This window comes from Podarcis raffonei, chromosome 6, assembly GCF_027172205.1.
Source record: "Podarcis raffonei isolate rPodRaf1 chromosome 6, rPodRaf1.pri, whole genome shotgun sequence".
Classification (NCBI taxonomy): Eukaryota; Metazoa; Chordata; class Lepidosauria; order Squamata; family Lacertidae; genus Podarcis; species Podarcis raffonei.
In genome coordinates this window covers 30,767,471-30,789,600 of record NC_070607.1, presented here as the reverse complement: position 1 = coordinate 30,789,600, position 22,130 = coordinate 30,767,471, and the positions used below count along the sequence as shown (strand labels likewise).

General features: G+C 42.9%; 1 protein-coding gene across 1 annotated transcript in view; it reads right to left on the bottom strand.

Annotated features, from left to right (window-relative positions):
- The window catches only part of LOC128415115 (vitellogenin-2-like), a 31,383-nt gene extending 10,458 nt beyond the window's left edge, over window positions 1-20,925 (bottom strand). The window contains exons 1-18 of the mRNA XM_053390979.1: window positions 20,917-20,925; window positions 20,118-20,315; window positions 18,473-18,724; window positions 16,082-16,243; window positions 15,814-15,962; window positions 14,664-14,814; window positions 14,401-14,558; window positions 13,885-14,050; window positions 12,447-12,572; window positions 11,873-12,091; window positions 10,657-10,874; window positions 7,120-7,217; window positions 5,502-5,623; window positions 3,816-3,917; window positions 2,057-2,176; window positions 1,789-1,960; window positions 1,091-1,184; window positions 272-457 (exon numbers count right to left, since the gene is read on the bottom strand). Of these exons, the coding sequence (XP_053246954.1) occupies window positions 272-457; window positions 1,091-1,184; window positions 1,789-1,960; window positions 2,057-2,176; window positions 3,816-3,917; window positions 5,502-5,623; window positions 7,120-7,217; window positions 10,657-10,874; window positions 11,873-12,091; window positions 12,447-12,572; window positions 13,885-14,050; window positions 14,401-14,558; window positions 14,664-14,814; window positions 15,814-15,962; window positions 16,082-16,243; window positions 18,473-18,724; window positions 20,118-20,315; window positions 20,917-20,925 (2,702 nt within the window). The remainder of the gene's footprint in view (window positions 1-271; window positions 458-1,090; window positions 1,185-1,788; window positions 1,961-2,056; window positions 2,177-3,815; window positions 3,918-5,501; window positions 5,624-7,119; window positions 7,218-10,656; window positions 10,875-11,872; window positions 12,092-12,446; window positions 12,573-13,884; window positions 14,051-14,400; window positions 14,559-14,663; window positions 14,815-15,813; window positions 15,963-16,081; window positions 16,244-18,472; window positions 18,725-20,117; window positions 20,316-20,916) is intronic.
- Window positions 20,926-22,130: the final 1,205 nt, after the last annotated feature.

The window sequence follows — 22,130 nt, the reverse complement described above, 5'->3', positions numbered from 1 at the left end:
ACCCTGAAGTCCTTACTTAGGCAAAATTTTCATCTACTTTATTGCCATGGTAAGGACTGCAAGATCAGGGCCACCAAATACCGGTAATAGAAATTGCCTGTAAAGGTAAATAGATGTTTAGAAATCACCAAGAACATGACAAATTAAAAAGAAAAGGCAACCCTGTATACTTCCAGAAGTATTACTGCATTAAGAAACCAACATATATTTATAATTTTTGCAACAGCACAATTCACTGCTATTTGCCACAATTAAGTTATAGCTACTGTACCTCACAGCCAATAATTCTGTTTGCTGCTGGACTGGGGTCATTTCAAACTTAAATATTTCCTCTTTCATGTCTATCTTGGCATCACATTTAACCGGCATGCTTGCATGGAATTTAGCGTGGAATTCAAGACCAGATTGGAAATGTGGTGTGTTGATTGCCATCACTCCTACCAGATGCGTTGATACACTGAAAAAAGATGGAAATACCAACTTAGATAATAATGTAAACTATTCCCTCACACTCACTGTACACACATTTAGAATCTCATTTAATATGCAACATACAGAATGAGAATCTGTCAGTAAATATAACCACAAGGGACTATTAGTGATTCAAACATAGGAGCCGTGTCAATATTTTTGTTAGATCATGCAGATTATGAATTTTAGTGGTAGGGGACTTTCTTTCTTGGTGGAGTGGACTTGTATAGTTACAAATAAACTCAGATATTAAAGAATTTTTAAAAAGTCTTTTGTCACCTTTCCTTTGAATGGAAACCAAGCCGGGTTAAGCACTGCCTCTGTAATTTCTCACAGACTGAGGTAATGGAAGCACAAAGCAATATTCTTCTTTGATATAGGTATAGTGCTGTCAGCTACACCTGCAATCTGACATTCCCAGGTGCCAGGTGGCCCCACTTGAAAAACTTGCAATAGTGTGACTCATGTCTCCCATCTTTGGAACAGAAGACAGAAGGCCAATGCTAGTCAGTTGGGCACCACCAAACCCCAGTTTGGACTATGTAAACAATTCCTTCCTAATTTCGCCATTCATCAGAAAATTAAGCAATCCTAATTTCATATCAGCAATCATGCCTACCTTGAGTTAACGTCAGCACTAAGAAGCAGGCTGGCTTTAAGCAACTGTTCTGGTCCAGAGTCATTAGTCAAAGAAGGAAATATCTTCCCATCGACTGTAGGAAGTAAAAAAAGAGTGATTAAATGTCAAAAGCATGAAGCGAAAAAGGAACTCAAAACATGGATTTACTGTTATCAGCTAGCATATTTTCATTTTCACAAATGTATAAGCAATTCACTAAGTTCTAGGGATGGGTGAATCTGTCAATATTGGTTTCTCTGAAGTTTCTAATTTTCCAGCAGCTCACTATGTTTTTGCATCAGTTTGCATGAGTATGAGTGTGTGTGTGTGTGTGTGTTTGTGTGTGTGTAATCACAAAAAGTTGTTGGTATTTTAGTGCATATTTTCCCAGGATCTGCATTTCTGCAAGCAATTTCCCATATACATATTTTGCTAACATAGCATTTTGCATGTTATTTTCATGAATATGTGCATTTTAGGCACACTTTCCTCTAATATGCACATCTGTGTGCACATTTTCTGGATGGGGAACTACACTACAAAATCAGGAGAAGTGCAGTTTTTTTGAAGGATAGCTGTTTTTTGCTTCACATACTGTTTCCGAGAGTGAAAATTCGTGCAAGCTGAACTGAATCTCTCCACCATCCCCAATGATCACTAACAAAGCTAAGGTGGTATGGGGCTGTACCAGTGCTCACCTTTTGCTGAAACATCTGCCACACTGGCGCCGTATAAGCCAAGTTCCAGTGGGAGACCTACACAGGTAGGTACAATGTGTCGAAGTTCTCCTGCCAGTATGGGCTGGGTCCACCTGCCTGTTATGCCATTTTGGAACAGGGGGGTCAGCATCTCTGCTGGTTGGGTCATGAGCTAAGCAAAAGTAAAGATGCAAGTGTGTTTAATCAGCAATCGGAGATGGAGAGAGAGTATTTCCACACCCTTCCAGAATGACAAAAGTTGACGTACCTTCACAGCCTTTCCAATGAGTTCTTTGTCAACCAGAACAAAGGCAATATCGTGACTAAATAATTTCAGAGAGCTGAACAGCTGAGGCTTTTCTGAAGGGAGTTCCTTCCATCCCTTTAGCTGGCAAGAGAGAAATGATTGGTTTTTTTGAGGTTGCTTATAGTCATGTCGGGTTTCACATAGTGTCAGTTTACCTTTAATTATTGCAGAAATTATATAGTTGCTAATTGAAACATACCCATTTGGTTTTCTTTGGACAAGGGGTGGACAACTCAAGCCTAGGGGCCTCTGGGCATCTCTATATCTGGTCTTTGGGACTCTCTCCAGGCCATAACCCTTCTTTGATCCATACCCCTCACTGCCCCTGCTCCACACCCTCCTTTATTTATTTTGCCTGGCAGGAATTTATCATTGACCTATAATGCCTTCTGCGTACCTAGATGCAACAATGTATTTATAGACACCTCCAACTTTGGGGTGACTGAACCAAACCGCTCTGTGAAGCACCTGTCCCCCTCCATTAAACAGCTTGCCTAGCCACTTGCCACCCATGCTGCTCGCTCGTCTCCCTATCTGCTATCACACCAAAATTGGCGTAGTCTCCAATAGATGGTCACACGAATCACAGCGTGACGACACCCTTGCATTTTATTTATATAGGAGGAGATCTACAGATTGTGTGTGCATGCACATGGTTGTCACTGATTGACTGATTGATTGATTAACTGACTCTCATTGTTAAGATGTACTGTAAACCCACCATGGGAAAGTCTGAAAATGTGTTGTTTGCAACTCCTCTAAAATGGGAGACTTGAATTGTACTCTTCACAGGGGGATAGTTAAATGGTGGGATTCCCTCCCAGAAGCGTCTTTACAAGAGGATTAGACGAATTCACAGAGGAAAAAGTTATCCATGGTTACTAGTCACGATGACTATGTTCTGTCTTCACTGGCTGAGGCAGTATGCCTCTATATATACCATTTGCTGGGGAAAATGCTGTGAGGAGCATGCTTTTGTACTCAGGTCCTGCTCACAGGTTTGCCATAGGCATTTGGTTGGCCACTGTGTTAACAGAATGCAGGACTTGGTGGAACTTTGGGCTGAGCCAACAGTGCTCTTTTTATGTTCCTATGCTAGCTAAACACCTATTATTTGCTACAAATGTTCTCTGAAACTTCTTGAAACAAACAACCGAAAAGGATGATAAATGGGACGTTTTGGCAACAAATGGTGAGAACATGGGGTAGTGGAGATCAAGCCAAGATACACATGGTATGCAGTGTTTGGCTCTGGGAATAAGCTTTTGACTTCTCTTAGGAGGGTTCAGGCTAGATGGGGGATTGTTGTCCTTTCAGCTACTTATCAGGTGTGGTCGGAGGAAGAGTGGTTTGCGGCAACATCCAGAAACATGTATATTCATGCATGCAAAATGCAGCGGCTACTAGCCACAATGGCTATGTTCTATGGCCACTGTCAAAGGCAGTACGGCTCTGGATACCAGTTGCCAGGGAATTGCAAGTAGACAGGGTGCTGTTGTGCTCAGGTCCAGTTTATGGGTTTCCCACTGGCATCTGGATGACAAGTGTGACAACAGGATGCTAGAATGGATGGACCATTGGCCTGATCCATTGGGGCAGTAGTAACCCCCTTCAGCAGGAATGAAGTTAGGCTAAAAAAGCAAACGAAGTGGCAGGCCACATTTCCAATTAAAAATGTACTGCGATTCAAACTAACAACAACAAAAAGGCACACACATACCAGTTTCCCAAGCGCCCTAATTTTTTTGTACATTGAAGATTCAGCAAATGGAATATCTTGTGTTTTGAAGATATCAGCGAGGCCTTCCAGGTCGAAACGAACCTATGTAAAACAAATAAGCTTTATATGCACAAAAATATGAAGTGCAGAATCTCTGAAGAAAAGAAAATGAAGAAAGGTTGTTTAGTTAATCTTTGTAAAGAAAAGGCCTGGAGGAAACTAAACAGAGCAGAGAAGATATTGGAGGAATTCCATTGACAGTACAATTTCATCTCAGGTAACTTCTTTTCAATACCTTCCCTACAATGAAGCATCGAAACACAAACTGAAATGATTATTTGGAATAAGAGGAAGTCCAGATAGGAAGACACCAGTGGTGTTGGAACCTTCAAATGAGGGGGGGAGGAAAAATTCGATTCAGTTCATATTTAAAGCTGAATCTATCAAATTTGCACTTTTCAAAACAAATGAGAACCGAAACACAGCTATCTTTGGAAATTCATTCAGATCTGAATTTTGCAGTGCAGTTTTCCAACCTAAGAAGGGACGCGGGTGGCGCTGTGGGTAAAACCTCAGTGCCTAGGACTTGCTGATCGTAAGGTCGGCAGTTCGAATCCCCGCGGCGGGGTGAGCTCCCGTCGTTCGGTCCCAGCTCCTGCCCACCTAGCAGTTCGAAAGCACCCTTAAGTGCAAGTAGATAAATAGGTACCACTTTATAGCGGGAAGGTAAATGGCGTTTCCGTGTGCTGCGCTGGTGCTGGCTCGCCAGAGCAGCTTCGTCATGCTGGCCACATGACCCAGAAGTGTTTCCGGACAGCGCTGGCCCCCGGCCTCTTAAGTGAGATGGGCGCACAACCCTAGAGTCGGACACGACTGGCCTTCCGGCAGGGGTACCTTTACCTTTACCTTTCCAACCTAACAATGCTTACAGAAATGCATATGTTAGTGGAAAGTATGGATAAAAATTGAGATACCAGTGAACATAACACAAAAATGCATTGTATTTGGGGAAATTATTCCAAAAATGTGTACACTGCATACAAAAAGCTGTTTGTTAGGAGAAATTCACACTAAAATGCTGGTGAATTTCCATAAGGTTTTTAAAAAAACAATAATCTGCAAATTGCTGCTAAATGTGGAAAACTGAATATAACATTTAAAAAATTCAGATACTGAGAGAACTGGAATTGATAAATCTTTCCCTCCCTACTTCACACACAGTATTTTTCTCGGCAGTGTTCCTTTGTTTATGATAAACTACCATTCTTGCCCCTGGCAAGCAACATGGCAGGTTGCTAGGGACAGGAGGAATATTAGCATGCAATGGAAACAAAGCATATTTGGCCCTGAGCATTATAGCTTAGATCGCTCCTGATGTAGCTGGACTACCATCACATCTGTACCATACATTTAAGGTACTCTTACACCACTTTGGCAGTCATGGCTCCCTCCCCCTATCCTGGGAACTGTAGTTTGTTAAGGGTGCTGAGTGTGGTTGGAAAATCCCTTGGAGAGCTCCAATTCCCAGCACCACTGACAAAACAGAGCCCTTAATTTTAAGCTCCATGCCTTCAAATAATAATAATAATAATAATGTTGGATCTAATGAAAAAGCTAATATTTTCCTCTAAAATCGTAGCTTTAGAAGAAGGAATTACATACCATTTCCCATTGATATGTACTTACCTCTGCAATATCCATTGCTGAAGTGGCGTAGTAGCCTCTCATCTTTGCAAGGACTGATGGAAACAGAGTCTTTGGACTATTCATTAGGTAGACTCTTCCAATTGCACCAGCTCTGTAATTTCCTATGATAGGAATTTACAAAATAAATAAAAACTGTTTGCTGCTCGTTGTAGGATTTGTTCCACACAGACAATTAGATGTGATTCGATATACTCGCAAATTACACAGCAAGTGGAATCATAGCGGGACAGCCTATTGGTCCATTTAGCTTAGTAGTGTCTACACTGATTGGCAGCAGCTCTCCAGGGTTGCAGGCAGGGGTCTCTCCCAGTACGTATGGTGCTCTCAGCAGTGCCTCATCCAAGAAGTGCAGTTCCCAAGCAGGGATATAGGGAGCCAAGTGATCCCTTACACATCCTGATCCCAAGTTGTTTAGGGCTTTAGATGTGAAGACGTTTTGCCCTGCCGCATCCCAAGCATACTCGCCCCTTTTGAGGATAGCTGCAGAATTTTGTGGGGGCTTAGCTCCCTTCTTGAAAATGGCCCCCATGGCCCCACATAGATGGTGCCCCTGGTACGGGGAGATATATTGCATGACAAGGCCCTGGGCCCTCCCCCACCTCTTGGAAAATAAAACACACGGACACCAATATGTTGGGTTAATGGGATAATTAAGGCCACAAATTTATTGGTTACAGATGTGAGCAGTACTGGCTTAGGCATTGGAACTGAACTGACTATATCTGACTCCTGCCCACCATGCAGATAGTCTCATAAGGGTTAACCACCAGTAGGGGGAGCCCTGTTGATGTACATCAAGTGTGAGCTCCCCCAGGGTCACCAATGGGATCGTGGCATGGCCCTAGCCCATACCTGGGCTTCGGACAGGATCCACATTCCTGGATCCCTTTAATGGAATACCCTTCAAGAGGAGGGGCAGGTGAAGGCCACTACCTCCCCTCCCATAAACCAGGTTTTACCAATGCCTAACCGCCAAACCTTACAAAGTTGTGACAATTGCTACGAGGCAGGTGAAAACCACATGGCTGGTGCCAATTTGCCAAGTGGGAAAATTCCTACCTGGCCCCCTAAACAGGTGACCAACCGTGGTCCATAGCGAGGTCAAAGGCAAACGTATGAAACTAGGGCGGGAGTTCAGACACAGGAGGAGGCAAGAAGGAAGAGCCCCCCGGCCATGCGGCAGTTTAAATAGCGTAAGCCATGCCCCCTGGTTGACCAGATAGGTTGGCCAGGGACTGTGATGCAGCTGGGTTCCCCAGTGACGCGGGAGGCTAGGCTAGGTAAAGATAAGAAGTTTGTGCTGGATTTGACAATGGGAAGGAAACCTGTTTGAGGAACGAGTGCTGGTGTGAAGTCAAAAGATCCCTCACCACTTCACCATCTATAGTCCGTGACATTGACATGGGAACTTGGAGCATGAGTCTCCCTTCATCATAAGTTCCTCGTTTAATATATTACCAAACCACAGCATGGGATGATGCAGCCATAATCTTTTGAAATATAAAGATGGAGCTTCGTACAGCAGCAACATCTTGCAGGACAAGTAATCCAGTTTAGAAAGAAAAAAAGAAATCACGCAGCCGAACCAGTTACTTACGGTAGAAGCCATCGATGTGGATGACGCTGCTGTAGCGAATGCTCAACTTCTCTAGTCTGGGAGAGAGCAGCATGATGGCAACTCTGCAAGCTGCAGACCTAAGGGACAGCAGTGGAACAATATCATAATCCTATTTAAGCAGTGCTTTTTTTCTTTAAAAATGTTTAGGGGTACTCTCATTTTCCTACTCATATTGAAATATTGCCCTTCAATGAGGCCAAACTTAGATTCACAAAATGTCTAGGGGTATGCGTACCCCTGCATACCCCCCAGAAAAAAGCACTGTATTTAAGGCACTGCAATAGACTTAGCTCCTCGTGGGACATGGGTGGCGCTGTGGGTTAAACCACAGAGCCTAGGACTTGTTGATCAGAAGGTCAGCGGTTCAAATCCCCGTGACGGGGTGAGCTCCCATTGCTCGGTCCCTGCTCCTGCCAACCTAGCAGTTCGAAAGCAAGTCAAAGTGCAAGTAGATAAATAGGTACCGCTCCGGACTTCCGGGTTAGCGCCATCGACTAATGGCGGATTCCCTCTGAGCTCCGGAGGGAATCGGCTCTGCAGGATCGGGTCTTGCCGCTGCGGCGATGCGGGGGCCCATAAAAATCACAGGCGGTGAAGCCTGTGAACCTGGTGACTCGGCGGGCACCATTTGCGCCCCCCCGACCTGCGAAGGAGCCTTTTTAAAGGCTTCGGAACGGGGGACGGGGTGAGCGGCGCGGTGCGGAGAGTCGACTGCTTCTCCTGCAGAGTGAAGCCGCATTGCCATGGTCGGAGAGCGCTGACTTCTTCTTTTGAACAATTGGACTCTAAAAGTAACAACCCGTGAGTACTACGGAAATTGGTACTGTAAAGAAAATTTTGCTTTTAAGAATTAGGCACGATCGGGGAAGGTGTAAAAAGGAAGTCTGCCTCCCCGTCTTGTAAACAAGTTAAAGCAAAGACCTGCTAACTAAGGTCGAGAGAACCTTTTCTTCTTTCCTTCTTTGGTAAAAGACTTTAATTTCACGATTTGGCAGTATAAGAAATTTTGCTGGAGGATAAAGAGCTAATTTTGGGAACCGAAGTGCCACCCTCCCGGACCCGGGAGTGTTCCGTGAGAGAGCCTGTCGATGAGGTACTAAAGAGTTTGACAGCTGTCAAAGTAGCTGCAAAACGGAAAAAGAGAACTTTGTTTCTGTTGCTTCTGCTGGTTATATATGTTACAATTTTTGTTACAATTTGTTGAAAACAAGGAAGAACTGATACAAACTAGCTGGATTTTTGGACTTGGATTTGAATGAACACTAAGAAACCAAAATCCCTCTAGAGGGGGATTTGGGACATTACAAGAATGGCTGGAGAAGGGAGAATTCAGGCTGAATTGGACAGTCTTTGTTCTCTTGGGAAAGTTGCAAGGCCAAATTGATGTTTTGGCTATAAATGTTACAACTCTGGACTCAACTGTAAACAATATCATTGAAACTGATAAGGAGTTGAATCTGGAAGTTTATTCAACTGAACAGAAAGAGAAACTTGACAACTTTGAGAATTTGGAGAAGGAGACATATGTTGTCCCTGAAGAGCTGCAGATGATGAAGGAGGACTTGAGGCCTGACATGATGGTAATGAAGGAAAATAAGAATTTGATGTGGAAAATCTGGCCTGAATTGGAGATTGAAGAAAGGAAAGATCTCCTTATGTGGAGATCCAAAGACCTAAGGATTATAAATTTGCTCAAGGTGGAGGTTGGAGCCTTGGGGACATTTGGACTTGAAAGGAGTAAGAAACAAGACTTGGGTTCCACCTTTAAGTATGGAGGACTGGTTGAAAGAAACATGGATCCTGAAGGGCCAGAGCTTCTCCGAGAGTTGGTGTTTAACTTTAAGGACTATCAAAAAAACCAGCAGAGAGGAATTGAGAGAGAATTAAGAGCCTCGGATGTGAGATCTCCAGGCTAAATATTAGATTAAGACTGATGGACATTTGTTGGGGACTGGAACCGGGAAAGGGGGGGGGGTTGGGAATCCAAAGGGTACATAAGTATAATGTGTTTTGCTTTTATTTTTGTTTTTGTAATGTTTATGAAATTTGGGAAATTCGTGGAAGGGAATTTGGGTCGACTTTAGAAAGAATGTTTTAAGAATATGTATTGATGTATAAGTATTGATGTTTAAGTTTGGATAAGGTAAAATTTGTTTTTTTTTTAAAAAATGAACTAAATTAAAGGAAAATAAGGTTAGCAAAAATAAATTGAGGAAATGGATGAAAGAGTAAAAGTAAAATAATAACATGTTAATTTATTAGGTTAAGAATTATGGTTAAGGATTTGCTGAATCAATAATTTGAATTGGAATACAAAAAGGGGAGGTATGAGGAGGTCGAGAAAATATGTCAATGAAAGTAAATTTTGGTGAGCTTAATGTGTTTTTAATTTTTATGTATCTTTTTTTCTGTTTTTTCGTATTTTTTGTTCCTTTTTCTTTTTGACTTTTTATATTCTTACTGTATTAATTTTGAAAATTTTAATAAATATCTTTTTTTTAAAAAAAAAGGTACCACTCCGGCGAGAAGGTAAATGGCGTTTCCGTGTGCTGCTCTGGTTCGCCAGAAGCGGCTTAGTCCTGCTGGCCACATGACCCGGAAGCTGTACGCCGGCTCCCTCGGCCAGTAAAGCAAGATGAGCGTCACAACACAAGTCGGTCACAACTGGACCTAATGGTCAGGGTTCCCTTTCCCTTTACCTTTAATAGACTTAGCAACTTTCAGGAAGATGTTTACTTATAATGAAGAGGGGAATCAAAACCTTCCACGTTGTTGTTTTGTGTTTGTTTTTAAAGACCCTAGTGGAGTTTAAAGGTTCTCCCAGTCACATGGGGCCTGCTCAGGAGTGGACCTTGGTCACATGCCGCCCTGTGCAAAGCCACATGACTCCCTCCCCCCAGACCTTGTGGCGCTGGCCTAAGCCAGGCTTTGGGAAGGACGTGTGAGGTTCTGGCAGGGTCCTAGAGCACTCTCACTTCTTTCCCAAAGGCCAGTAAGTGTTTGCCCATCTTTGGGAAGGAGGAAGGAGGGCTCTAGGGCCCTGTCTGAGCCCTCATGCCTCCTTCCCAAAGCTGGGCAAGTGCTCACCAGACTTTGAGAAGGTGCCTTTCTTGGCTATGCGTCCAGTGCGACTCCCTGGCCTACTTTTTCGTGAGAGGATGCTGTGCAGGTGGGAAATCAATTCAGGATCCAACCACATAGGGTGGGCTGACTGTGTCGATTAAGGATATAGAACCTTATTTCTGTTGAAGGCCGCTTTCCCTTGGGGGGTAACATTTGGGGGGCTGCATGCTGGTGGTGGGACCAGAGTAAAAAAAAAGTGAATGACCACCAATCGTCTCTCTCCAACCCTATTTCTCTTTCTCTTTCTGAAAGAGCCTTCCCTTCCAAACAGCCAGAGGTGTGAACCAATTGCTTGCACGGGGCTTTTGCAACCAGGCCAATGGAGCTCCAGTAAACTCTTGGTGCTGTGCTGGTTTACTAGGCTCCCTTGTTTGTAGTTCTCCTTCTACTTACAGGTCATAGAGCTGTGGAATCTTGCCCATGGCCAAGACCTTCATGTGCGAATAGGCAAAGCTGGCAACCTGCAGATTTCTCTCCCTTTGCACGACATTGGCCAAAGCTGTCACTAGAGGGACAGCAGGTTTGGTTTCAAAGAAAACAACACAGGCCACCATCCGGACTTTAGAAGGAAGAGAGTTGTTTGCAAAGATCTGAAAAAGAATTTCCCGCACCTGGAGAGAAAAAGGACAATGCCACAAGTTAAACGATAATTTATGTACCAGTATAGAAAGCTGCCTTATGACTAGAAATGGGCGAATTTGTCAATTTCACGTTTTTCCAATCTCCACAATTTCCACATCATGTTGTGAAAATCCACCAGCATTTTAGTGCAAATTTCTCCTAATATGCATGTTTGTGTGGCATTTTGCCTAATATACAAGTTTTGCAGAGCAATTTTCCCTAAAAGAATGCATTTTTGCATGTGATTTTCATGAATTTATGCATTTTTATGCACACTTTATCCCCAGAATAAACATTTTTGTACACATGACTTGGCTGGAGAACTGCTTTGCAAACTTTGGAGAATAGACACACATATATCTAGCGGGTTTCTTCCTGGGGGAACACAGGGGGACGCATACCCCTAAACATTTTGTGAATCTTTGTACTTTTGTCCATTTACTGTATTTTTTCCCCTGATTTGAACTATAAAACAATGCTTTTCTTGAGTCAAAATGAGAATATCCCTAAACATTTTTTTTAGAAAAAAACACTGCATATATCTATAATAGTCAGTTATAGGACCCTCCTACATCTGAGCTGCAGTGTTTTGCAGAAATTGGTACTGTGGTAGCAGGCCATGATTTGACACTTCGGATGCAATTCAGAGATTAAAAGTTCACCTGTGACACAAGCAGTTAAATGCCTTTTTGCAAGGCACTGCACTTCCTGCTTGCCGCCATGTTACCTTTCTGTGAGAGAGGGTAGGAAAGGGTCTCTCAGAAGGCCACGTAACCATCCCAGTGAACGCCTCTCATGTGCCCTTGAGAGGATCCTTTGCTAAGCAAATACACTTTTAGCAAAATAATTTGCAGTGCACGGCATCCATTTGCTGATAACCCAGGTTCAGTGCCCTACATTAATGTGCATGCTTCCTGGCCCCTATCTTAAATTACACCTGACATTTGCTCTGCGTCCCATTTATTTGGTTAAGAATGACTTTGCTTACTTCTGGGGCTTGCTTCCTTGCTATTTTCCTCAAGGCTAGTACTGCCTCAGTCTGGACATTCTCTGGCAAAGCATCAGCAGTAGATGAAAACCCTGGCAAGAACTTCTTGATGTAATTAATGCTGGCTGGTTCTCCTGCATTGCCCATGGCCTTCAAGGCCAGCACCATGTCTTCCTCATGTCCTTCGCTGACTGCACCAGCTGCAAGATCATGGAGAGGCTGGAAACAGAACAAGGGTCTTGTGTTAATCGTTCAGTTGCTGATCTTTCCTACGAAGCTCAGGGGTGATGTTTGCCTATGTGGAATGCACAGGAACTCAAGAACAGCAAAACAACTAGCAGTTCATCCACACAAAACTCACAACTTGAATCCCTATTAGAAAATACATATATTTTTAAACACATTTTCTCTCAGAATGCATATGTGCATTTGTAGATGAGAGCTGCTTTGGGACGTTTAGGATGTGCGAAAGTCAGGGAATAACTGAGTCCCAATCAAATTCCCACAACCCAAGGCGCCAATCTGCAGGCAGGTTTTTGCACACTTTTAGGCAATGTGAACACTGATTTGTTACCTGAAGAATTTCAGCAGGGCAGGGGCGGAAGTCAGTGCAGTGCCTGTTTACCATGGCGCCGTATCCTAAGTCAACGATGATGCGAAGCGCTGAGGATTTCTGAACTCCAGGAGAGGTAATCAGATCCTGCAGAAGCCAAAACAAAGACAATGTAATGTGGATATTTGCTGGAACCATTGGTTTGTTTGAAATATATCTGAGCCACTTTTCCCAGAGCTCAAGGAGGCTTACATAAATTATTACACTAATAACTCTGGTACAGAGAACTACAGCTTGAAACCAAAAATAATGACCCACTATAAAGATTTTTCAGCCCTTCCTACAATTTTCTCAGACCCCCAAATCACCTGAAGCACCACCTCCTTCCCTACAGATGCCCTGCTGTAAGTAGTTCTACAGCCCTCAGTAGCTTAGATAGTGGTGACCTGGGAGAGGACATTTTCTGTGGCAGCTCCTAAGTTTTGAAATTCTCTCTCCATAGAGGTGCAACCAGGAAATGTTTTTGGCTAATGCTGAAGACACACCTCCTTTACCCTGGCCATTGACACCTCAGATGTGTGTTTTCAGAACCACCTTATTTCTTCTGATTGCTTTTTTTTTTTTTGTAATTGTAAGCTTCTAAAATAATTTTTAATTTAGTTTTTTTAATTGTTGTAACTTTGACTGAAGGATGAAGGACAGGTAATGATGATGATGATGATAAAACCAATCATCTTGCTATCTATAAGCCTTACTACACAGACGGGCCTTGTGCAATAGTTTAAATCTCAACTTCTGGTCCCATTACATATTTATTCCTGAGAATGTCAAAAGCACACCCTATTCTGACACCCAACGAAAACATATATTGCTTTGACGCTGTCCATTTCAGCACCACTTTACATCTTCTGCTTGCCTTCACTGATTTGCTCTTGTTTCCCTATGCAACTTGAAGCAAGATCACATGGGGCGTAACAACCAATGACGTCACACCACCATGATGACATCATGGACCCCATAAACAAAATCATCTGGGTCAACGCCACTACCAATTGTATCAAATGGTAGTGTCAGCAAATAAGGACAGCAAGTGCAAAAAAACAAGCTAGAAAATGATACTGTGAAGAAACACTAGCTATATGGGAACAAAAGGATTACACACAGCATTGAAACAATGTCATTATTTTCAGTAATTTGTTTAGGGCTGCTGAGCATATTAATTCTGAGGTAAATCTCAATATCTGAGGCTCAAGATTATTCAAACGCTTTAACCACCTCGAAAAAGTGGAGAGATTACAAACTGATTAAAACTGATTGCATATAATTTATTTAAAAGAAAAGGAAGCTTTGTACTCTTGTGATCTTTTCCACTGAAGGCAGAAGAAAAACTGAGACTAAAATGCTGCTCTGAAGCTCCCTACTGCTTAGGGAAGTGGGTAACATTAAACAGTATACTTACTGCTGCCGCTTGTAAGGTAAGGCTACTGGTTTTTGTTAAATGGAAGGCCAAAGTAAGAGTGAGAGCAGACTCCAAGGAATTGAGAGACTCTTCTTGAATTCTTTGCTTCAGGAACGTAAACGTATTGGTGGTTCCTGCTACAGCAAGTGCACTCAAGAGCCAGCGCCTGTAAAGCAAGGTGAGAGATCGTCATCTTCTGTTTCCCCTTACTGGTAGGACCAGCATAATCACCTGGCATCCTTGGACAACTTCCAGTGCCCCACGGAGCCCACTTTTGATGGCTGCCTTGGTCCCCTCTTTTTTCAGCACTCTGCTGACTAGTAAGCCACCATTTCAGTTGCTTCAAATTGCAGAGAGCACCCTTGATGACCTCCAACCACCCATTCGAGTCAAGTAAGAAGTACCAGTGCACAGAGGAAGGGACCCACTAGAGGGCACTACACTGAGGCCCCACTCACACCTAGAGCTGGCCGTGCCAACTAAAAACACGGGTTGCACATTAACAGCATCAAATACCTATATAGCTGTCTATCTGCAAATTGTTTCCAGAGAGATTCAAGATCTTCAGAGGTGGCTGCTCGGGAAAGTTCAATAAGTTCTAAGAACTTGGCTGGCGTTTCTGGATGGAGTTGTAGCTGGCTCTCCTGAATTAGCCACTCCAGCATTTTCACCATCTATAAGGTAAACAGAGGGCGAAAGGAACTGGTTATATTCCCTTCTTGACTATTTAGAATCATTTTCTAGGCCTTCCGTTCATTTTCTGTTGCGAAACGTCTCACCCGTGGCTCAGGGTTATCGGTCTTTATTAGGTGCAGAGCCATCTGGGGAAGGTCTTCTGGAAACTGATAATGGATATTTCCGTAGTTTTGCAGCAAGTTCCCTGGCATTTTGTCTTGGTTGGTTGTCGTTTCAATCAAAGTCAAGTTTTGTCTGGATGGGGTAAGAAATAAATTCATGTATTAACGCTGAGAAGAAGGATTAAGGTTGAAGTCTATAGATTCTGACAGAAAGGAAATGCATTCACTTTGACTGAGAGAAGCCCATGTTCAGCATCACCATGGTGCCCAGTCTGAGGGCTCAAAGCATTGGTCAGTTTAGGATTCTACAACCTGTACATGCAGCTCAATGGTAGATCTCATGCTTCACATGAAGAAAGTCCTGGGTTCAGACTCTTGTTTCAAACCCTATAAGAGCTGCTTCAAGGCAGCATTCTTCATCCAGCATTGCATCAAACACTGATTATATATATTACTGCCCTTCATCAAAAGATCTCAGGACGGTTCACAGAATAAAATACAAGGTAAAACACAAGTAAATAATTTAACCAAAACAGCAAAACAATAACCCCTCTTTTCCACAAACACAATTAAAAGGATATAAATATTAATCAGCCCAAGGCCTGGTTGAAGAGGAATGTTTTTGCCTGGCACCTAAAAATATATAATAATGGTGAGCAGGCCACAAATGGGGAGCCACTGCAGAAAAGGCCCATTCTCATGCTATCACCCTCTGGACCTCACATGGAGGAGCCACACGCAGAAAGGAATGATAAACTCAGAGTCTGGGACGGTTTATATGGAGAGAGGCAGTCCTTGACCCTGAGAGTTCTCTCACTTCAAGAGAAAATCAGCTAACCATTTGGAGAGCTGCCATATCTTTAATGTTGTCGTCACTTGTTGACCACAGAATGAAGTGATATTTTCATGTGATACTGCAGCCACCACAGATCAAACACTCCAAACACTTGCATCTCCCCTGACATCACCTTAGACACAACGCTTTTGAAGCGTTTCCCATTCTCAGCTACCAGTCAGCAAGCACAGCCTAATCATCTGCCAATAGAGTGATGTGCATGCATGTGCAAACCAATCCACAATTCTGGTGACATGCTTGTCCCTTGCTCTGATTGTACCACCATGTCAGACATACCTTGCGTCCATAACAGCAGTACTACCAACTTCATTGAATGGGGAGATAGTATACACCTGCCGGGAGTCAACGTGTGTGATCAGGGCTCCGGTATCCATGTATTTTAGTTGGTAGTTGAAGGCCACAGCCCCTCTTGTGTTTGTGATGTTCTAAGAAGGACAAATAAACTGCTTATATCAAGTTCTTTTAAAATTAACTTGGTTTATACTATTTGAAGCAACCTCCGTTGTGAATATTTACATCAATGGCTGCTGTTAAGGCTCCTTACCAAAGGACATGTAGGACAAGGCCGGACATAGGCCATTCCAATGTTCTTCACAACTTTGTTTGTGCAGTTGCTGAGGTCTTTGGTTCGGGAAATGGTGCTTACATTATTGGCCTTGTCCTCCTGGACAATGTACTTGGTGAGGCAAGTTCCTCCAACTCCATCCTGCAAAGAGCAATGGACAACAATGAAATCACAAAATCTTAGGTCCTAGGAAGATCAGAAAGTCTTGTGCACCATAGCAATGCAGTGCCCTACATAACCATCTCCCTCACTTCCTATTAACCCACATAATTCAGGTTACAGTTTGTTAAAAGGAGAAATCAGGAATGAACAAGGCACACTAAGCTCATCAGAGTGAAGTGAGTAAAGTCATATGTTTTCAGGATGGGAATAGGTAAGCATGGGCAATGCAGGGCAATAGATATTTAGATAGGCTGAGTGGGAAGGAATTTATTTCGTTTTTGATGTTCTTCTTCATCCATGGTTCTCTTGAGGTACCAGAGATGGGTGCAACTTGGGGAAAGTGATATTGATCTCAATCTGGAGAAAGTTTTCATTTGAAATCAATTTATCTGCAATGAGATCATTGTGGACAAGGCATAATTTATGCGACAAACCTACCGGTATGTTGAATTCTCCCCCACCTCCAGATGTAACTCACTAGGAAGATTTTGCTTTCATTTTCAAGGTCTGAAAGTTCATTGGTCAATGTGAAAGCCACTCATCATATGTGATCACTACATATATGTTTATTTCACTGCTTCTATATAGCTGGAATCCCTTCATGGATCACTGCCTTGTCGTGGTGAAGGGGCTTGGATATCTCCAAGAAGCTATGAGCTATGCCGTGCAGGGCCACCCAAGACAGACAGGTCATAGCCAAGAGTTTAGACTAAATGTGATCCACCTGGAGAAGGAACTGGCAAACCACTCCAGTATTTTGCCAAGAAAACTCCATGGACATGAAAAAGGAGAAGCTTTGAGAAGTGAGAGTTTCCAAGGCACACTCTGGTTCATGAGGTCATGGAGAGTCGAACACGACTAAGACAACTAAACAACATATAGCTAGAAACCTGAGGTGTGTAGTAGCTTCTTGATCAAACTTGCATGTAATGCAATAATCTCACATCATAAGCTACACAGATGTTTTGCACTACTCAGACAATGAAGTTCCTTGATTTAGAAAATGTGTGGAGTAGCACATTACTTTTGGCACTCTCTAATTTAGTTGGCACGGCAGATTGCAAAAGGGATGTTGGTTAAGGACATTGTCTGGGACAGTCTTCCCCAACCTGGTGCCCTCCGGATATTTTGGACTACAACTCCCATCATCCCTGATCACTGGCCATGCTGGTTGCAGCTAACGGCAGTTCTCCCAAACACCTGAATTATACCAGACAAAGGAAGGCTGGCCTAGGAAGTTTGGCAGGATGTCCTTTACATCTCTTCCAACCCTATAGTTCTGCATTCTGATTCATGTTCATCACTAGATCATTACAGCATCACATTTAATGTATTAATAAGCCACGATAAATCAAACACGACAGAAAGAGCTTTTGCAGCACCACTCATAATTTCGGACACAATGCTCATAATGGAGTTAGCCCACTTCTGTTCAGATGCAAGTCATTAATTGCTAAGTACCGTATTTTTCGCCCTATAGGACGCGCTTTTCCCTCTCCAAAAATGAAGGGGAAATGTGTGTGGGTCCTATGGGGCGAATGCAGGCTTTCGCTGCACACCGACCCCCCTTGCTCTCCAGGCTTCAGGAAGCTATCCGCTAGCCATGGGAGACCCAGCTCTCCCACGGCTAGTGGAGACCTTGCCGGCAGCCAGAAGCTTGGGGCACACTGAGCTCCGCACGCCCCAAGCTTCGGGATTAGCGCAGCGCTCTGCTAGCTGTGGGAGAGCCACACGGCTCTCCCACAGCTAGCGGAGACCTTGCCGGCACCCAGAAGCTTGGGGCGCGCTGAGCTCCGCACGCCCCAAGCTTTGGGATTGGCGCAGCACTCTGCTAGCCGTGGGAGACCCAGCTCTCCCACGGCTAGCAGAGACCTTGCCGGCACCCAGAAGCTTGGGGCGCACTGAGCTCTGCATGCCCCAAGCTTCGGGATTAGCGCAGCGCACCTGGGGGGGGGAAATAAAAAAAATTCCTTTATTCCCCCCCAAAAAAACTAGGTGCGTCCTATGGGCCGGTGCGTCCTATGGGGTGAAAAATACGGTAATCAAGTGATTAGAAAGCAATTAAGTGGTTCACAGGAACAAGCCCTGGGGGACACTTTCAGAAAGTTCCCATGTAAAAACAACAACACATGATTCTAATACTCTAATGTTTGTTCTTAAAATGAGTCATTTTAGAATCTGAAAAGACCAAAAAAATAAATCCCATACCTCTTGCAACTCGTACACACTCTCCATCTCATTTACAGATATCTGCAGCAAGTTCAGGATGCCCCTTATTATATTTATGCACTCGATTGAGACATTTTGAAGGGCATAAATATTTCCGATGCAACCTCTTCTGTATTCAAACTTAAATGGTTCAGGAAAACATAGATCCAGCTTCTGAGTGAGAGTGGGTGTTTTGAAGGTTGGATCTCTGGGCCATATTCCATTGTATTCTTCCACCTGTGGAGAAAGGACCTAGGAGCAAAAGCAGCAGAAGAGTGAAGATTTGAGCCAAATTAAAATATTTACATGCAAGCAACCGAAGAGTCATATAAGGAGGAGAGAAAGATTTACCTAAATTTGAATGTGGCACCAAAACTGAGAACATGTATCTCCTGAGTGGGCCCTCACTCTCAAGTAACTATGTATTAAGTAGTTATTACATATTACATATTAACTATGTAATAAGTAACCTTATTTCTTCCTTCTAGTTGGGATCAGAATAGTATGCTGAGTAGGGTTCATCATGACCTCAGCGCTGTTCCTTGTGTTATGACACAATGCTGGAAATTGTTGTATGCTGGCAAACACTTCATTGTGTTCTGGTACAAGAGTCCTCCATTTTGGTTAACCTTGCAACTTATTCTCTTCTGCTGCCTTTCATACACCGTCTCCCTTATCTGTTTCTGGTTGCTCATTCCACCCCCTCTCTTAATGGAGGCTTACCCTCACAAGCTCTGTTCAATTTTACAAGGCAAACAGAATGACAAACAGCTCCTACATTTCTAAAGCATTTGATGAGGTTATTGTCATGTCCACTCCCCCCCCCTTTTATCAGTTTCCCAGACGTACAACTCAACTGTCCACCCCAGTATAAAAAATTGTGTTAAGCTACCAAACTTCTGTATTTGTCTTCAAGTTTGCCATCTAATTCTTTAGGAGGTGCCGACATTGGTAGGCTGGTCCACATCTTTTTCACTAGCTTAGCAGAAATCTCCTAGAAGATCCCACGTAGCTACACTGATGCTTACGTCTTTCTGAGCTATTCTGAATAAACGGACCTCATTAGTCTAGCCATGTTTTGTTTCTGTGTGAGTTGTAATAAGCCATTCTCCTTCAGTTCCCTCATGGATGAAAATGTATTGATAACATCTGTATATTTTGGCTGAAAAAGTTAACCAAAAAGTATTGGGTGATATCTAATGTTAGTCATCTTCAGAGTGGAACCACTGAAATCAATAGCCTTAAGTGTTGATATCACTTTACATACCAATACGCATAACAAAAGCATCAATGGCATTTTTGTTCTAAAGAAAAGAGCTTTGGATGGGGGCCCTTCAACCTGTTTCCACCTGCTTCTCATGGGATTCTAGACACTTGCTTCCATGCTTCAGCTGCCCATACCTTCTCCACTTAAAATGGTCCCCTATCAAACCAGCTATCTAAAAAACCAGTCTCTCCTGTATTGGTTTCTACAGCCACAGCAGGCTCTGTAACCCTCCAATGGTTTTACTTCACCCCTGAAAGCACACTCCCCGAGACAGATGGATGCCAGCCAACCAAAGCCACACGATTCCAGGTGAAGAAAGAAAGAGAGCCTGGCAGGTAAGTTTAGTCACTAAAATTAAAAATTGATATCATAATCTACCTTAAGAATGTGGTCTTCCTGGGATACTCTGCTGATCTTTACTTGGCAAGACAGTTTTAAGACAGATTTTTCTAAATCCCCATCTTCCAATCCAATCTGAATGAGTCCGGTATAGTTGTAAAGGTAGGATTTGAGATTGCTAAAACCAGGTTCTGTTAAAAAGGAGGGGGAGAGATAATTCTGAGTACCCATAGCACCCTACACAAATAAGAACACAACAGTAACAGTAGTATCTGTGGTGCTTGGGAATTGAGCACATTCCCAAAGTACTATAAATTATACAAAATAAACTATGCAAAATATGTGAATGAATTATAATATTTCTAGTATATGTCAGGATGCTGAATTCAGCTTGAAACCAACAGGTTAATTGTCTCTCAAAAGCAGATTTACATGTAAATAACAATTTCTGTGATTCCTAAACACAGCTGAATGCAAAAACAATCCTTGCACAATTCAGTCCTATATATGTTTACCTGGAAGTGTGTCCTACTGAGTTCAATAGGCTTACAAAATAGTAACTAATAGGCTATACAGTTGGACATACAGTATCCAAGAGCAGGCCTATAACTCTTGCTGTGAATCTTGACCCTCCCATAAATTTATCCTTCTCACTCCCCCTCCACGCCACAAAAATGAAAACAACCCTTACATGGTCCCTTGTGGTGTGTTGTGCCCTTTGAGGGGGGGGGAATGGCAAAATGTAAATTACTGTAACACAAATCCACAGAGAACCTTTCTACACTTTAGCCAGTAACTACCAAAAAGATAGCATGTTAATAATGAGAACTTGACTTACCGATACCATTTTTCTGGCTCCCTGTGTGGGGAAGAAATACATTTGTAAGTGGAAAGAATTGTAATTTAATATGATAGATAATCTATGATAGACAGATGATAGACAGAGATTTCACTTGGGAGAGGGTGAGGTGTGACTTCCAATTCAACCTTGCCCCCCCCCCCCAGAGATCACCGTCCCTACCGAGTGGCAGAGGGAGTAGGGAGCTTACCCACAAGAGTGATGAGCAGCACAAAAACGACCCCCCTCATGTTCAAGGTGAATGAAAATGTCAGGGAACAACACCAGCTTTTATACACAAAGAATGATTAACAGGCATCTGGTGCTGGGGGAGGAGTTATTGAGTTATCAACTTGGTTACTCAAGTTCCTCAAACATTCTGTTGGCAACCATATTGGCTTTTTTTGCTTTATAAAGAGAACAAAAAATATTGATGTGCCCCCTCAAACGATTCACTGCTGCGATGCAAGCGCAGGGTGGAGGAGGGCAGGAAACAGGAGCAACTTCAACAAAATTGTGAAGTGCTGCTGCTCACAATCTGAGCAAGCCAGCAAGCTATGGTTGCTTTTGGCATACTAAAGGTTGTTCTCCCATTCATTCCACCAGTAAGGCAGGGCAGATCTTTCAATTTTGGTGCTGTTGGTTTCTCGTTTTTCCAGACTTAAATTCAGTCCTCCACATTTCTGCAACATTTTCTACCTTCATGAAAAAATCAGCATTTTGGTGCAAATTTCTCATAGTAAACATTTTTGTACCCATTTATTGCAAGCAGATCCCCTTCATGGTGTGTGTGTGTGTGTGTGTGTGTGTGTGTGTGTGTAAAATCTCACTAATATATAGATTTTTATGCTCACATTCCCCCTTATATGAATTTTAGTACTCATTACTGGGTTGGTGAAGTGCAGTACAAAATTTGGAGAATTCTCACTGGGATATTTTGGGATGTTCCCTCCTCCTTGCCCCTTAGGCCTTTTCTGTCTTTCCTAAATATGTTTTTATCTTTACTTCTGCAAACTTTGGGACCAGCCCTTCCTCCCACACATTGATACCTTCTCTTATTTCTCAATTTTAGCTACATCGCTGTCTTGGCTCAGCTTCCTGAATTTGCTAAGAGTATATATGATGGAGATTTAATTTCTTTTTTTAAAAATGGCAAACTTAGGATACATGATTATTTAAGAATATATATATATAGAAATGTTTACTCCAGAAGG